The 18,378-nt window shown below is 48.9% G+C and overlaps 1 protein-coding gene across 1 annotated transcript; it reads right to left on the bottom strand.

The window, feature by feature from the left end:
- Positions 1-12,787: 12,787 nt before the first annotated feature.
- Positions 12,788-14,150, bottom strand: LOC125181648 (olfactory receptor 14C36-like). The gene has a single exon (XM_048056518.2). The coding sequence runs from the start codon at positions 14,148-14,150 to the stop codon at positions 13,197-13,199; it is 954 nt and encodes a 317-aa protein (XP_047912475.2). The 3' UTR covers positions 12,788-13,196.
- Between the last annotated feature and the right edge of the window lie 4,228 nt (positions 14,151-18,378).

Genomic DNA, 18,378 nt, shown 5'->3' with positions numbered 1-18,378 from the left:
TTCGTTAGAGCGTCTTTAAGTTTCTTAAAAGTTCTTTCTGTATTTTTCCCCAAATAAAATTCTGTGTCTTCTGAGCTTCGTAAAGAGGCTTAGCTATAAGTCCATAATCCACTATCCATAGTCTGCACCATCCAGCCATTCCTAAAAAGGCTCTTAGCTCGTGGAGATTCTGAGGTTCCGGGATAGCACATATAGCTTTTATCCTATTGATGCCCAGACATCTTTGTCCCTGAGAGATCTCACACCCCAGATACGTTACAGTTGAGCAAACTATTTGTGCCTTTTCTTTTGAAACTTTATAGCCACCCATTCCTAACTGATTTAAAATCTCAATGGTTATTTGGGTGCAGAGTGACTCATTCTCTGTGGCAATCAAAATATCATCTACATATTGTAACAACAAATACTGACTTCTGGGTATCTGTATTTGTCCTTGCATTGTCCAGATTTCCAGTTCCTTGGCCAGCTGGCTCCCGAAGATGGTCGGGCTATTCTTGAAGTCTTCCAGAAGTCTTGTCCAAGTTAATTGTGTCTTCCGTCCATTTTGCAGGTTTTCCCATTCAAAGGCAAATAATTTCCTACTATCTTTATCAAGAGGTATGCAAAAGAAAGTATCCTTTAAATCTATTACGGTAAACCATTTGTATTTCTCTCTCACAGATGTTAACAATGTGTAAGGGTTAGCTACTACCAGGTGAATGTCCTTTGTTATTTCATTTATTGCTCCAAGATCTTATATCAATCTATATTTGCCATTCGGCTTCTTTACTGGAAAAAATGGAGTATTATATTCCGATTTACATTCCTCCAAAATCTGATATTGAAAAAATTTGTCAATAATTTTCACTATTCCCTGCCTAGCTTCTATCTTGAGTGGATATTGTTTGATTCAAACAGGTCTGGCTCCGTCCTTTAATTCCACCTTTACCGGTTGTGCCAGTTTTGATTTCCCTGGTATATCTGTTTCCCATACTGCATTTTCTACTTCTCTTGGAATTTTAACAAAGAGTTTATCTTTGATCATCAGGATTTGTCTTATTTTGAACTCAGGTACCTTCATTATTAATTCTCCATCCTCAAAGGTTATTGTTGCATCTAATTTAGCTAATAAATCCCATCCCAAGAGTGGAATTGGGCATTCTGGTACATACAAAAATTCATGGGTTAATTCCTTACCTCCAAAGCGCATATCAAGAGGTTGTAAGAATGGCCGTTCTTCCTGCTTCCCTGTGGCTCCAATTATTGTAGTCATCTTATTTCCTAATTGTCCTTTTAAACTATTTAACACTGAATATGTTGCTCCTGTATCTATCAAGAACCTCACTTCCTTGACCCCTAATTGAATCTTTACTAAAGGTTCTTTAGCTGCTTTATGTTCTGTATCTAGTCAGCTACTAAAATCTCCCAGCACCATTGCCTTAACGGCTTCCTGATTCTGAAGCGAATTTCCTGAGAATTGTTGGTCTCTCCTAAACGGACACTCATTTTTCCAATGCCCTTCCTTTCTACAATAAGCACACTGATTCAATCCTAATCTTCCTCCTGGATTTCCACTAAAGTCTCCACGACCCCTTCCTATACTAACTCCCCATCCTCTAACAAATCCTCTTCCTCTCCCTCTGAATCCTTGGTTTCCTTTGCCTTGAATTACTGCTAACAAGTTCTGTTGCTGCCTCCTAGTGGAGTCCTTTTCTCTATTGTTATGTACTTTCCAGGCTATTTCTAACAACCTATCCATATTTCTCAGATCTGCCCTTGTTCTAGTGGGGCTGATGGTGTTACTTCCAAATCTATATTTCCATCATCCTGTCTATAATACATACCATTTTCTAACACTTGATGCCCTATACAGCGCTTTTCTCCTGTACGTGCCTTGCACTGCTCATCAACAGCTATTTTAGCCAACATTATCCCTCAAGTGCGTTGCCACTCAGGCTTATCCCGCAAATAGAAAAATAGCTCTACATGTGGAATCTCATCCCACTTGCCTTCTCGCTTACAGAACAACATTAATTTTAAGATAGCATTATATTGCAAGGTTCCATTTTCTGGCCAACTCTCTTGATCTTCTAATTCATACTGTGGCCACCAAACATTACAGTAATCAACTAATTTACCTTTTCGTAACTCCTGTCCAAAGCCCCCCTCCTTCCAGTGTTCTAGTAAACAGCCCAAAGGGGAAGATCGCGGTATGGGAGTATTGCTACCCAAAATACCTTTAAGTTTTTCCATTATAGCTATAGCTTTTTACCAAACCAAACCAGACACGGAACCTGCAGCAAAACCAGACCACTGATGCCGAACCTGCAGTGCTTTCACAACTGTCTTACGGACGGCACCTAGGCTTACCACGGGAATTCCCTGGACCAACTGTGTGTGGCTTTCGCCACATCTGACCAGCAGGCTACCAGACCAGATCAGTACCGATTACCAGAAAGCACCTTGTTAGCAGCAATACTGATTTTACTACTTATACACCTGTTGCCACGTTAATTTTTACCAACATTATTATTATTATTGTTGTTGTTGTTGTTGTTGTTGTTTTGTCATTATTAGTGCTTGTGCGCCTTGCATTCCTACATAAGTGTTTGCATTCCCCCTTTCCCCCCTTCCCCTCCGCCCCCTGCTATAAATGAATGAAACTGTTCCGTCCCATATGGAGGCTGTATAAATGTGCATCTAGCACTGTGAGTCAGTGAAGACTCTTTCATGATATCTTCGTAATAAAACGGAATTACCCCAGTGTAACGCCTGAAGTCTGAGCTTTCCTTCCCAAACCACTGCCAAGAATAGGCCCAAAGGATTGCTCCCCACAAGGATCTGTTCCTGCTTCAGTTCAGCAGATAATGGCTCATTGTTGCATTGTGAACTGTCAGAGACCAAGTGTGGGAGTGTGGCCATGGGGGTCGACAAGCCCCATGGTTGGTGATAACATGGGACTCTTAACTATGAGGCCATCAGGAATGTAAAGAGTCTAGGAGGAACAAAGAAGGGCGATTCAGGAGACACCTTGCCGTCTCGGGTTGCTTGTTCTCCAGTCCTTAAGGCATGGAAGTTGCTGGGTGTTTGGGGTTGCTGGGCAAAGTTGTTTGGCCAATGAATAGTTAGTGGAAAAGTACTGCTGTGGGGCAAATAGTATAAGAAGGGAGCCTGTCCTCAATGTGGGGATGCAACAAGGAGAATGAAGTTATGGCCTCCTTATGAGAGATGAAGTTAGGCCCTCAGTAAGAGAGAAGGAAGTTTTGTCATCAATAAAGTAGTAGCAGTTACTGATCCTAAAAGAACCCTGGTGTTCGTGTGGTCATTACGCCACAGGGCATCACACAAGCACCACGGCAAAAGGTGCCTTCTGCTGGCCTGTGAGAGATGCTGGGAGATGTGAGCCTAAAAGTCCATCTGTCAGCCAGGAGGTGAGGGATGAACTGGCAGACACTTCAGAAAGATGGGACCTCCCAGTGCCTTGCCCAGCCATGCTCCTGCTGCTGGTCTCTCAGCTCCAGAGGCAGAAGTGACCTCGCAGCCCCCATCAAAGCCAATTGCTTCTTACTGGAATCATAGTTTCTCAAACATAGTCGACGCCCTATAAGAACATCCCAAACTGGCACCCTCCTTGACGCTCAGCACCTAATGCAAAAAAAAAAACAAGGTCGTTGTCATCCTCTAAGGCCATGTACCTAATGATGGCCTTTCAGCTTCTATGATGGACAGGAGACACCTATATGCAAGCTCTGTTAGGTACTAGCGCAGGACTGACTTTGAAATAAAGATTTACACTAGCTTAATGTCAGTGGCTCCTCAGTTCCTTATGACATCTAAAATGACATCCTTGTACACCAGCCATGTGCCTGAAGGGGGCCTATTAGGCCCTCAGGTAGAAGTGCCCTGACAGCCACCTGCGCAGTCATGGGCGTCCTGCTGCCTCCTGTGATCCTGAGGCAAAGCTGACCTCAGCAGAGCATCCCCACCCATCTCCTCCTTGAGTCCTGTGACCTGACCAGATCCATGTCACCCCACCTGCCTCCTCCAAGACCGAGTGATTGCTGCAGGACGTTTCAAGCTCTGCCCAGAATCATGCAGACAAACTGCTTCAGTTTTGTGATAATAAGCAGGAATTAGGGATTTGAGGATTAGGAGTTCAGGTTAGGGTTTAGGGATTAATTCTTTCAGTCCAGGTTCAGGGATTGGGCAGAGGCTAAGTGGGAGGCTTTGGTGTTCTGCTTTGAGTACACAGTCAGTGTCTAGGGTATGGGCTAGAGTTTTGGTTAGGGTTTTATTATGTGCTTTTATTACAGAAGGAGGGGTGGTGTTAAAGGCTAGCAATATAATGCTAGGGAATAAGGGCTAGGAATTAGTGTGAGAAATAGGTTGAGACTAATGGTAACAGGTAATGTGTCTGGGATTTGACTTCAAGGTAAGATTTGAATTTGGGGATTAGATCAATGGATTTCTTCCAGGGTGAGGGATAGCATTAAGGATAACACCAGGTTTAAAGGCTCCTGGTTAGAAATATTACCAGTGGTCTAACATGAATGTTTTCCCAGTGAGTGTTGCAGCAGCAGTCTTACCTGAATCCCTCTTAACCCTCCAAAATCTTTCCTGTTAGCCAAACCCCTCTTCTCTCCCCCAGATTTCTCACCATTATTCTCCCAGCTTCCCCCTGGCCTCCCGTTAACATGTCGCCCTGTTGGGGGCAGTTTCCTGATGGCCTTTATGACCTCAGAGGCTCTGCCTCCCTGCTGTTGGCCAGCCAGGTGCTGGGACAGAAGTGACCTCACAGCCAGCATCCACAGGGCTACAAGGAGCTGTTGTGCTCAGGAGGCCTCTTCCCAGCCCCCCCAGGAGCAGTGGGTGCAGGGGATGCCCTGCACAATCCCTCAGGTACTCTGCCTGCCAACCAGCTCGTGCTTCAGAAGGCCTTCCACAAGTCCAGACTCAGGTTTTTCCATGTAGCCTTTAGTAACTCCAGGGCATCCTGAAGGAAATGGCCACTTCCGTGTGGAAAATTGAATCAAGAACTGAATACATGTTGTAGGAGAATGTTGAGAGCTCTGCAGAGAAGAAATTAGTGTGAAAGTCATGTTGATTAGCATTCGTCATATCCATATCCAGTAAAAATGACCCAGCCCAGACTTCTCTGTGGTTCCCCCCAGCCTCTCCCAGGAGGCCAGCACAGCCCATGTCCTCCTCCCCAGCTCTCCACACCTCCCTGTGCTCTTCCCAGCCCAGTCCAGCCCAGCCCAGCAGCCCAGGCTGGGCTGGACCCAAAGCAGCAAATGGAGAAGTGGAGGGCAGTGGCAGTGTCCCTGCCCTGCCATCTACAGGAGATTCCCCACTCCCAGGCAGCCTGCAGCCCTCCAGGACAGTCCCGCTCCCCAGCACAGCACAGCACAGCACCACATTGTTGTCCCTGGGGCTCCCCAGGCAGCACCACTGCACACACACAACGCCCTGCTCTGCTCCTGGGACACCCCATGTCCCACACAGCCTTGCCCCAGCCCACCACATCTGGGCTGGCCTGAGCAGCCATTCCTGCAGCCCCTGCCCATGCTGCCCACAGCCCCCGAGCTGGTGGTGCTGCTCTGCAGAGCGAGGGGGCTGTGGTGCACGGGGCCGTGGGGCACTCTGCAGGGCCGTGCTGGTCAGGCTGGGAAGGCAGAGCCATCTGGTGGGGGGCACTGCCACTGACTGCCTCCCACACAAGTGGTTCTTTGGCCATGGAGGGTGCACACAGATAGCCAGCCTTCTTCAGAGTCGGAGGCTCATTCAATAACCCAAGCTGGAAGGGACCCACAAGGGTCATCATGTCCAACTGATTTCCAATATCAGAAGATATTTTGGGGTTATTCACTCAATCCAGTCTATGAAATTTCACCAGAGGTACTAATCAATATAGTCATCAACAACTTGGATGAGGGATTAGAGCGTTCTGTCAGCAAGTTTGGTGATGACACAAAACTTGGAGGAGCGGTTGGCATGCCAGAAGGTTGTGCTGCCACCCAAAGAGACCTAGACAGGCTGGAGAGTTGGTGTCCTGGTTCCAGTTAGGACAGAGTTAAGTAGCTCATAGTAGCTGGTAGGGTGCTATGTTTTGGATTAGGATGAGAAGAGCGCTGATAACATGCTGATGTTTTAATTGTTGCAGAGCAGTGTTTACACCAGGCCAAGGACTTGTCGGCTTCTTGCTCTGTCCTGCCAGCGAGCAGGCTGGGGGTGCAGCAGGAGCTGGGAGGGGACAGACCCAGGACAGCTGACCCAAACTGGCCAAAGGGGTATTCCATACCATCTGACGTCATCCTAAACAATATATAGGGGTGGCTGGCCGGGGTGGGGGGGCCGGCTGCTCGGGAATAGGCTGGGCATCGGTCAGCGGGTGGTGAGCAATTGCATTGTGCATCACTTGTTTTCTTACACATTATTATTGTTAATACTATTATCATTATCACTATTATTATTATTATTGTTATTAGTATATTCCTGTCTTAATAAACTGTCTTTATCTCAACTCACCGACTTCACTTTCCCGTTTCTCTCCCCCATCCCAGAGAGGGAGGGGGGAGGGTGAGTGAACGGCTGTGTGGTGTTTAGCTGCCAGCCGGGTTAAACCACAACAGTCCTTTTGGCACCCAACGTGGGGCGCGAAGGGTTGAGATATCGACAAATCTGACCAGAGTGTGTTAAACTAAAATTGGTATAAGTAGTGGACCTGCTTAATAGTTGCTAGTCACGATGTTGATTGCCTTAATCTCCAGTCTGCTGTACCTGTATTCCAAATTGAGTTTTATAGCGCATTACTTTCTGTATGTGCTCCCTGTCGCACTGTTTATCCTTTCCGGGCCCTGGTTTAAGATTGTTATGGTACTGTGCGGTGTAGCAATGGCTTATGAAATGATGAAATATCTGGTCACGACTTTAACCTGGTATTTGTACTCAGCACTGACGTCGACTCTATACTTTGGAACCCATATCTCGGAAACTATTAGCAATTACACCTATTGCCTGTTTTCGTTAGGGAGCCAATCTGTGAAGGGGACAGGGGAAGACATGTTTCCCTACCTGTTCACTCTCCCTTTCTCCTTCACCACCACCCTCTTTTCCCCCGAGTTAGTTACGGTGGTTCTCCGAGATGTTGAATATCCTTGGGATACTCAGACCAGACTGCTCTTGTTGTTACGTCTCCTGAATGCGCTTCGGGTTTTGTGGAGGGTTAAACAACTACTTAGGAATCTCATCCGGAGATCTGCCTTGAGGCGGGGTAGTTGCGAGTGGCAGGGAGTGTGGGAGGATATGGGCAGGTTTCTAGAGCAGTGGTCACCTCCAGTGTTTTGGACATTCACCCCTGAACAACTGCAAAATCCTAAAAAGCTGGCAGAATGCTTGAAAAAAAGGTGTCATGACTCTGGCAGTTCCAAAGTGACACAAATCACTGTAGCGTGCTGGGGTCTGGCTTGTGCCTATCGAGCTGCAATTGATGCTACTAGCAACCTAGCTCCAGCTCCTGCAGCCGTTCCAGCTCCAGCTCCTGCAGCCACTCCAGCTGCAGCTCCTGCAGCCGCTCCAGTTCCAGCTCCTGCAGCCGCTCCAGCTCCTGCAGCCGCTCCAGCTCCAGCTCCTGCAGCCGTTCCAGTTCCAGCTCCTGCAGCCGCTCCAGCTCCAGCTCCTGCAGCCGCTCCAGCTCCTGCAGGCGCTCCAGCTCCAGCTCCTGCAGCCATTCCAGTTCCAGTTCCTGCAGCCGCTCCAGCTCCTGCAGCCGCTCCAGTTCCAGCTCCTGCAGCTACTCCAGCTCCAGCTCCTGCAGCCGCTCCAGCTCCTGCAGCCGCTCCAGTTCCAGCTCCTGCAGCTACTCCAGCTCCAGCTCCTGCAGCCACTCCAGCTCCTGCAGCCATTCCGGCTCCTGCAGCCGCTCCAGCTGCAGCTCCTGCAGCCGCTCCAGCTCCAGCCCCTGCAGCCGCTCCAGCTCCTGCAGCTGCCCCAGCTCATGCAGCTGCTCCCACTCCTGTGGCTGGGTCAGAGAAACGAGCTGTAGCAGTGCAAGTTGACCCCACAGAGGGTATTCCAACCCCTGTGGCAGACCCTGTGTCTGGGTCAGAGAAACGAGCTGTAGCAGTGCAAGTTGCCCCTGTAGACAAGGTGAAAAAATGGTATAGAGGCTCAGGTCGTTTAAAACGCAGACAGTCTTCTGCTAAGTCTGGGCGTAGTGAAGACGAGGCTGGGCCATCAAAGGTGCAGGAGACTGAAGATGAGGATGAGGATGGCGAAAAATCAACAGTAACTACCCGGACTCCATACCAGCCATCAAAGGTGCAGGAGACTGAAGATGAGGATGAGGATGTCGGAAAATCAACAGTAACTACCCGGACTCTACACCGGCCATCAAAGGTGCAGAAGACTGAAGATGAGGATGAGGATGTCGAAAAATCAACAGTAATTACCCGGACTCTATACCAGCGTGAGCTACGAGATGTGCGAAAAGATTTTGGTCGCTGTATAGGCGAGCAGCTTGTCACCTGGCTGCTCCGGTGCTGGGACACGGGAGCCAATTATGTGGAATTGGAGGGCAAGGAAGCCAGGCGGCTGGGATCCCTTGCTAGGGACGCATGCATTGACAAAGCAATTGGAGATGGAGCACAATCTCGCAGCCTCTGGAGGCGTCTCCTGTCAGCTGTGAAGGAAAGGTATCCCTTCAAGGAAGAACTTGTATGTTTACCAAGCAAATGGACCACCATGGAGAAGGGAATTCAGTACCTGAGGGAATTGGCCGTACGGGAAGTAATTTATAAGGACCTAGACGACGCACAAACATCTGCAGATCCAGATGCAGTCCGGTGTACACTACCCATGTGGCGGAAGTTTGTACAGAGTGCCCCATCATCATATGCCAACTCATTGGCAATACTAGCCTGGAAAACGGAGGAGAATCCCACAGTGAATGAAGTGACTAAAATACTCCGGCAGTACGAAGGAAATCTCTCCTCTTCCCTAAAGGCCTGTGTCTCAGCTGTGGAGAAACTCTCTGAAGAGGTCCACCAACTTAAAGAGAATTTATCTTCCCCTCCACCTGAACGAACCAGTGTCCACCAGCTAAAAGAAGAATGCTTTTGAATGGGGCCCTGAGCAACGACAAGCCTTTGAAAAAATTAAGCAGGAAATAGTTCATGCAGTAGCCCTCGGGCCAGTCCGAACAGGACCAGATGTAAAGAATGTGCTCTACACCGCAGCCGGAGAGAATGGTCCCACCTGGAGCCTCTGGCAGAAAGAACCTGGGGAAACTCGAGGTCGACCCCTGGGGTTTTGGAGTCGGGGATACAGAGGATCTGAAGCCCGCTATACTCCAACTGAAAAGGAGATATTGGCAGCATATGAAGGAGTTCGATCTGCTTCGGAAGTGGTCGGTACTGAAGCGCAGCTCCTCCTGGCACCCCGACTGCCGGTACTAGGCTGGATGTTCAAAGGAAGGGTCCCCTCTACACATCATGCAACTGATGCTACATGGAGCAAGTGGGTTGCACTGATTACTCAGCGGGCTCGAATAGGAAACCCCAGTCGCCCAGGAATCTTGGAGGTGATTATGGACTGGCCAGAAGGCAAATACTTTGGGATATCATCAGAGGAGGAGGTGGTTCGTGCTGAAGAAGCCCCACTGTACAACAAGCTACCGGAAAATGAGAAGAAATATGCCTTGTTCACTGACGGGTCCTGTCGTATTGTGGGAAAGCATCGGAGATGGAAAGCTGCTGTATGGAGTCGTACACGACGAGTTGCAGAAGCTGCTGAGGGAGAAGGTGAATCGAGTCAGTTTGCAGAAGTAAAAGCCATTCAGCTGGCTTTAGATATTGCTGAACGAGAAAAGTGGCCAGTTCTCTATCTCTATACTGATTCATGGATGGTAGCAAATGCCCTGTGGGGGTGGTTACAGCAATGGAAGCAGAACAACTGGCAGCGCAGGGGCAAGCCCATCTGGGCTGCGGCATTGTGGCAAGATATTGCTGCCCGGGTAGAGAACCTGGTTGTAAAGGTACGCCATGTAGATGCTCATGTGCCCAAGAATCGGGCTACTGAAGAACACCAAAACAACCAGCAGGTGGATCAGGCTGCTAAGATTGAAGTGGCTCAGGTGGACCTGGACTGGCAACATAAAGGTGAATTATTTATAGCCCGATGGGCCCATGACACCTCAGGCCATCAAGGTAGAGATGCAACCTACAGATGGGCTCGTGATCGAGGGGTGGACCTGACCATGGACACTATAGCACAGGTTATTCATGACTGTGAAACATGTGCTGCAATCAAGCAAGCCAAACGGTCAAAACCTCTTTGGTATGGAGGACGATGGCTGAAATATAAATATGGAGAGGCCTGGCAGATTGATTACATCACACTCCCTCAAACCCGCAACGGCAAGCGCCACGTACTTACAATGGTGGAAGCAACCACCGGATGGCTGGAAACATATCCGGTGCCCCATGCCACCGCCCGGAACACTATCCTGGGCCTTGAAAAGCAAGTCCTATGGCGACATGGCACCCCAGAGAGAATTGAGTCAGACAACGGGACTCATTTCCGAAACAACCTTATAGACACTTGGGCCAAAGAACATGGTATTGAGTGGGTGTATCACATCCCCTATCATGCACCAGCCTCTGGAAAAGTTGAACGATACAATGGACTGTTGAAGACTACACTGAAAGCAATGGGTGCTGGGACATTCAAAAATTGGGATACGCATTTGGCAAAGGCCACCTGGTTAGTCAATACCAGGGGATCTGCCAACCGAGCTGGACCTGCCCAATTAAACCTGTTACGCACTGTAGAAGGGGATAAAGTTCCTGTAGTGCACGTAAGAAACATGCTGGGTAAAACAGTCTGGGCTACTCCTGCCTCAGGAAAAGGCAAACCCATTCGTGGAATTGCTTTTGCTCAGGGACCTGGATGCACTTGGTGGGTAATGCAAAAGAATGGGGAGGTCCGGTGTGTACCTCAAGGGGATTTGATACTGGGTGAGAATAGCCCATGAGTTGAATTGTAGTATGTTAATTATTATATAATAATGTATGTCATCACTACCATGATTGCTATATATCATAGATGAAAATGGTGATTAATTAGAATGTATTGGACAGAGTGTAACCTGAGCATGACATAAATGGTATGGAATAAGGGGTGGATATCTGTCCTGGTTCCAGTTAGGACAGAGTTAAGTAGCTCATAGTAGCTGGTAGGGTGCTATGTTTTGGATTAGGATGAGAAGAGCGCTGATAACATGCTGATGTTTTAATTGTTGCAGAGCAGTGTTTACACCAGGCCAAGGACTTGTCGGCTTCTTGCTCTGTCCTGCCAGCGAGCAGGCTGGGGGTGCAGCAGGAGCTGGGAGGGGACAGACCCAGGACAGCTGACCCAAACTGGCCAAAGGGGTATTCCATACCATCTAACGTCATCCTAAACAATATATAGGGGTGGCTGGCCGGGGTGGGGGGGCCGGCTGCTCGGGAATAGGCTGGGCATCGGTCAGCGGGTGGTGAGCAATTGCATTGTGCATCACTTGTTTTCTTACACATTATTATTGTTAATACTATTACCATTATCACTATTATTATTATTATTGTTATTATTATTTTCCTGTCTTAATAAACTGTCTTTATCTCAACTCACAGGCTTCACTTTCCCGTTTCTCTCCCCCATCCCAGAGAGGGAGGGGGGAGGGTGAGCGAACGGCTGTGTGGTGTTTAGCTGCCAGCCGGGTTAAACCACAACAGTTGGGCAGGGGAAACTTAATGAAATATAATGAGGGCAAGTGTAGAGCCCTGCATCTGGGCAAGAAAAACCCTGGACACCAGTGGCTTGTGGTTAGTAGGTCAAGAGTGGTTTCCCCCCCCCCCCCCCCTCCATCTGCCCTGGTGAGACCACATCTGGAATATTCTGTCTAGTTCTGGGCCCCTCAGTTCAAGGACAGGGAACTGCTCAAGAAAGTCCAGCTCAGAGCCACAAGGATGATTAAGGGAGTGGAGCATCTCCCTTATGAAAAGAGGCTGAGTGAGCGGGGTCTCTTTAGCTTGGAGAAGAGGAGACTGAGGGGTGACCTTATTAATGTTTATAAATATGTAAAGAGTGAGTGTCAGGAAGATGGAGCGAAGCTCTTCTCAGTGACATCTAATGATAGGATAAGGAGCAATGGGTGCACGCTGGAACATAGGAGGTTCCGCTTAAATATGAGACGAAACTTTTTTACGGTAAGGGTGACAGAGCACCGGAACAGGCTGCCCAGGGGGGTTGTGGAGTCTCCTTCTCTGAAGACATTTAAAACCCACCAGGACATATTCCTGTGTGACCTGATCAAGGTGTTCCTGCTTCGGCAGGGGGATTGGGCTAGATGATCTTTCAAGGTCCCTTCCATCTCCTAACAGTCTGTGATTCTGCAATTCTGTGAACTTATTCAGCGGACAGCTTTCCCTATGCTTGCTGTGTTCCTGGAGTTACAGAGCTCTAATTTGCATGTTCCCACCCAGATTTAGCACTTTATTGCTGGGTGCCTCCACCTTGGACACGCTCATACTGTGTGGGCTCCATGCACTGCTGACTCCCAGGAGCAAACGGTCCTTCCCAGTTCCCGTGGCTCTCCTGGCAGCTCCTGCTTCACTCCAGGAAGACACCTGCCTGCCATCAGCCCTCTTGCATGCTGTGGGCACAGGCAGGTGAATTCACCATCTCCATGAATGCTGGGCACCAACAGGCAGGAGTGCAATCAGCCCTCCCTGCCTAAAAGATGATTCTGGGGTTCTGATCTCACGCCCTGGAATCCACAGAGAAACAAGCAAAACAAGGAGCCTCCTTCAGGTCCATTCCTTTGCAATATCCATGAGAGAAACTCTGGGAGAAAAGCTGAACCTTCAGGCAATGCCCTGAGCAGATCCATTTCATGCTGGAGATGCTGGTACAGAGACAGCTGTGTTAGAAAAGTGCCCCTGGCCTGTCCCTGCCCTGACACTGCTGCTGTGCCAGCACTATTTTTCCCTCCACCTCTGTGCACAGCCAAGTGACCCTGCAGCTCCACAACATCCTGTGGAAGGATCCCAGGACATCAAGTCACTGAAGGTTCCTTTCTTTAATTTAAATACACAGAGAGCTTGAATAATCACACATATATATACACCAAACATATAAAGAAGTATCAAATGAGCCAGTAATGAGTTACATTATGTGTTTTATGCAAAAGACAGGCATTTTATTGCTTCTGAAAAACATCCCATCATCACTTTCCACACTGAATTCTTCAGCTGCTGGTTCCTCATGCTGTAGATGAGAGGGTTCAGTGCGGGAGGCACCACCGAGTACAGAACTGCCAGCCAAAGATTCACGGATGAGGAGGACATGGATGGAGGTTTTAGGTAGGCAAATGTGCTGTTGCTAATGAACAGGGAAGCCACAGCCAGGTGAGGGAGGCATGTGGAAAACGCTTTGTGCCGTCCCTGCATCGAGGGGATCCTCAGCACTGCCCTGAAAATCTGCACATAGGACAGCACAAGGAAAACAAAACACCCAAATAATAAACAGGCACTAATCACAAGAAGTCCAACTTCTCTGAGGTAGGCATCTGAGCAAGAGAGCTTGAGGATCTGGGGAATTTCACAGAAGAACTGGTCCAGGGCATTGCCGTTGCACAATGGTAGTGAAAATGTATTGGAAGTGTGAAGGAGGGCATTGAGAAAGCCACTACTCCAGACAGCTGCTGCCATGTTGACACAAGTTCTGCTGTCCATTATTGTCCCATAGTGCAGGGGTTTGCAGATGGCAATGTAGCGGTCATAGGCCATGATAGTGAGAAGATAAAACTCTGCTGCGACAAAGACAACAAAGAAAAAGACCTGGGTAGCACAACCTGCATAGGAAATGGTAGTGGTGTCCCAGAGGGAATTGGCCATGGCTTTGGGAACAGTGGTGGTAATAGTGCCCAGGTCGATGAGGGCGAGGTTGAGGAGGAAGAAGTACATGGGGGTGTGGAGGCGGTGGTCGCAGGCTACGGCTGTGAGGATGAGGCCATTACCCAGGAGGGCAGCCAGGTAGATGCCCAGGAAGAGCCCGAAGTGCAGGAGCTGCAGCTCGCGTGTGTCTGCGAATGGCAGGAGGAGGAACTCTTTGGGGAAGCTGCTGTTGGACATTTGCTGCCTCTCGGCATGGTTGCCTGTCCATAGAGGAAAACACACACACAGTGAGGACAGGGTCTCTAAGCAGAATCCACTCCATTTCTCACTGACCCATTGCATACTCACTTCCATTCTCCCCTGATCAGGATGGCATACTTCCAGCTCCTCAGCTAGCACTCTGCCTTGTGCTGGGTGAGTGCGCTCTAAGGAAGAAAACTCCCTGCCTAGGGGCTCCTTCACAGGATGTTGAGTGCCAAAATCTGCTCCTCAGCTGAACCCCATCTTGCTGCCCCAGAGAGCTGACATATCCAAGAACCGCAGTGTAAGAGAAAGAGGAACACAGAGGTGTGGAGGGAAAAGGACAAGCAGCATGACTGAGAGAGGGGAGGCACAGGTGAGCAAGCAGAAAGGGGTCACCCTGCCCAGCTGTGCCTGCCGCCTGCCAGGCAGCACCATGGAGAGCAGTAGCTCTCAGCCCTTTGCCAGGCAGTGGGACAAGGCACATAACTGGAGAGACAGACCTTCCTTCTTCTGGGCCTCTGGCTACCCAGGAGGCAGCTCCTGCCTGGGTTCCTGCAAGCTAGGAGGGCAAAGGCTCTGCAGGGTGGGAGAGGAGAGTTGAGTGGAGTTGCTCAGGGGGTTGCACCTCTGCAGCAGGGTTTCCTTTTGCATTTCCCTTTCTCCCTGCCCGTTTCTGCTGCCTGCAGCTGTTCCTGCAAGGAGGTGCTTCTCTGTCCCCACGTCTGTGCCCTGCCAGTGCTTCCAGAACCCAGCCCATCTGCTGTATGCTCAGCTCTGCCCTGCACCCTCTCAGTGTGTGCAGGTGCTGAAGAGCAGGTTACACAAGCCCTGATCAAACTGGGAAGGTGATGCTGCTGCCTTCTGAAGGTTTGCAGCTGCTGACGGTCCTTTCTGAGGTTCCTCATAAAATTCGAGGTGACAGAAACTCAAAATCTTCTCCACTCTGTACAGCTCTGTTTCCATTCCCATCCTGATAAACCAAAGAGAGGTGAAAGTGCAGTTTCAGGAAAGCCCAGACCACAGCAGGCAGCCTTAGCCTTGACCTTCCTTCTGAAGAGTCCCCTCTGACATGGTTTGGGAGTGCTGTGGAGCTGTGAGCAGCCTGCCCCAGGCAGCAGCCCCCTGCCAGCAGCAGGACACTGCCCTGCTGGAGGTGCTCCTTCCACCCACAGCTTCTCCCCGCAGCACCCTGGGCAGCTCCCTGGGCAGGCTGAGTGCTGAGCCTGGCAGGCGGCAGAGGCCCTGCCCCGGCACACAGCCCCTGGGGCACAGCAGGGACCCTGCTCTGCACCACAGCCCTGGGCACCCCTGCCTGCACCCCGGCTGCACAGCCTGCAGTTGGCCCATGAGAAGGAGCCCTCCTGTCCTGTCCCTCTGTAGGTTTGGCAGGTAATTTTTTATCCAGGGAACATCCCTCTCCTCTAAACTAGGGAAGCCAGCACAGACCCTGTAACATGTCCTACCGACCGTGGCAAGTGGCAGCTGTAGGAGAACCCTCTAGGATACTGCATTTCCTGCCCACACACAGACACTTACCATGTTAGAGCTGGGAAGATTTCTCCCGCAGTGAGCTCTCAGCAGCCCCCCTCCAAACTGCCTTTAACATCTCCCTCCCTTCTCGCAGCCGCCCTTGTCCCCTGCAGGCAGTGCCCCCAGCCCTGCTGCGCTGTGCAGAGGAGCTGCTCCTGGGCAGAGCTGTCTCTCTGCAGCGCTGCCCGCTTGCCAGGAGCTCCCCTTGGGCCCAGGAGCCCGGCCCTGCTCAGCAGCACAGGGAGCTCTTGACAAGTCCCTGGGCCTCCAGGGGAATCAACTTTGAAACAGACTGATGCAATCACTGTTCTTCCTTATGTCAGCTAGAGACAGACACCTATTTCCAGTGCTATCTTTTCTCCTATATCACAATAGGAGTTCCTTATGGGAATCATCTTTTCCTGCCTTGTTATTATTTAGGACACCCACAGATTGACAGACTGCTGTATTCCATTTCTTCCAGTCTCTTATTAATACTCAGGAGAAGCAATCTTTTTTCACAGAAAATGAAATCCCTCTGTCTACATGGACTACACAACCAAATGTTGGCCAGCATGCTCATAGAGTCATAGAATATTTAGGGCTGGAAAGGAACCTTAAGGTCTAATTGCAGTCACTTTGAAATGGGCAGAGCCACCTCCCACTAGAACAGTTTGCTCAAGGTCCCAACCAGCTTGACCTTTGACACTACCAGGGATGATGCATCCACCACTTCCCTGGGCAACCTGTTCCAGGGCCTCACCACCCACTACGTGAAGAATTTCTTCTTTAGACCTGATCTAAATCTACTCTCTTCTAGCTTAAAAGCACTGCCCCTTGTCCTATTACTACACTCCCTGATACAGTCTCTCCACATTTGGCTCCTATGTCTCTCCCCCTGTTCTGTTAAGAATGGGAAGGGAGAGAGCAGCTGTGTGATTCTTGGCTACTTCCTGGGGATAAAGCACAACACATCCAGGGACACAAACCTGACCGACAAGTGGTAAAGGAGGCAGTGATGGAGCCAGACCTGGTCAGTCACACTGCCTGGTGAGAGCATGGGAGACAGAGAAAACATTTCTTCCAGCAAGGTTATCTGACCAGGAACCTTGTCAGTTGGGAAACCAAGGGAAAGGGGGGAATACTGGTAACAGGGGATGTCCTATGAGGAGAGGCTGAGGACACTTTGGGTTGTCTAGTCTGGAGAAAAGAAGGCTGAGGGGAGACCTCATAGCTCTCAGCCACTGTCTTAGGAGGGCAAGTGGAGAGAGAGGTGATGATCTTTTCTCCCTGGTAACTGATCACAGAACATGTGGGAATGGCATGTAGATACACTAGGGGATATTCAGAGTGGACAGCAGGAAACATTTTCTGTACTGTGAGGGTGGTCAAACACTGGAACAGGCTTCCTTGAGACCTGGTTGTTGTTCCAGGCCTGTCAGTGTTCAAGAAGCATTTGGACATTGCCCTCATTAATATGCTGTAACTTTTGTTTAGCCCAGAAGAAGTCAGGCAGTTGGACTAGATGATTTTTGAAGGTCCCTTCCAAATGAACTCAACTCTTCTCTTCTCTTCTCTTCTCTTCTCTTCTCTTCTCTTCTCTTCTCTTCTCTTCTCTTCTCTTCTCTTCTCTTCTCTTCTCTTCTCTTCTCTTCTCTTCTCTTCTCTTCTCTTCTCTTCTCTTCTCTTCTCTTCTCTTCTCTTCTCTTCTCTTCTCTTCTCTTCTCTTCTCTTCTCTTCTCTTCTCTTCTCTTCTCTTCTCTTCTCTTCTCTTCTCTTCTCTTCTCTTCTCTTCTCTTCTCTTCTCTTCTCTTCTCTTTTCTCTTCTCTCACACTACACGCATGGGTATGTCCCATTTTTTTGTTGGAAGGCTACAATAATTTCTCACAGAGTCTTGTCTTTTCATGACTAAGCAATCCCAGCTCTCTCAGCTGCCCTTCACAAGACATGTATTTGATGTGAATGGCATGTTTTGGTAGGCAGGTAGTAGTCAGTGCTGGATGGTGACAAACATCAATTTGATCACTTTGGGTCAGCTCTTCTAGCTGTGTCCCATCACAATGTCTTGCACTCTCTCAACCCACATGTCATGGGAGGCAGTATGATAAATAGAAACCCTTGATGCTATGCTTACATGGGTCAGCACTAAGTGAACATCTAATATCTAATCTAAAACTACTCTCTTTTAGTTTTATAGCCATTGCCCCTTGTCCTGTCACCAAATTCCCTGATAAAGTGTCCCTCCCCAGCTTCCCTGCAGGCCCCCTTTAGGTACTGAAAGGTTGCTGTAAGGTCTCCTCAGGCCCTTCTCCTTTCCATCTTGACAAACCCCAATTCTCCCAGCCTCTCTTCATAACAGACCTGCTCCAGCCCTCTGAATGATTTTGTGGCCATGCTCTGGACCTGCTCTACTAAGTTTATGTGTGTCTTATGCTGAGCTGAGACAGAAATTAAATGATAGGTATTTATTGAGCTATAGAAGAAACACTAAAAAATTCTGTATTTTTCTTCTATTTGTGGTGTGAAGAATATTGGGTCATATTGCATCTTCCTTTGCAACTAATGGTTACACTTGATGAAACACGGTTTTCCTACAAATGGCTGAACTTCTGTTCGTCAATGGCAAATAGTGAATAATGAGTTCTTTTTATTTTATTTTATTTTATTTTATTTTATTTTATTTTATTTTATTTTATTTTATTTTATTTTATT

Source organism: Anser cygnoides, chromosome 37 (assembly GCF_040182565.1).
Source record: "Anser cygnoides isolate HZ-2024a breed goose chromosome 37, Taihu_goose_T2T_genome, whole genome shotgun sequence".
Lineage (NCBI taxonomy): Eukaryota > Metazoa > Chordata > Aves > Anseriformes > Anatidae > Anser > Anser cygnoides.
The sequence above is the reverse complement of the archived record's forward strand: the minus strand, read 5'-3'. Positions and strand labels throughout refer to the sequence as shown.

Bases quoted from the DNA above. Each gene is read 5' to 3' on its own strand.
- LOC125181648 (XM_048056518.2), bottom strand. From the start codon at position 14,150: ATGTCCAACAGCAGCTTCCCCAAAGAGTTCCTCCTCCTGCCATTCGCA.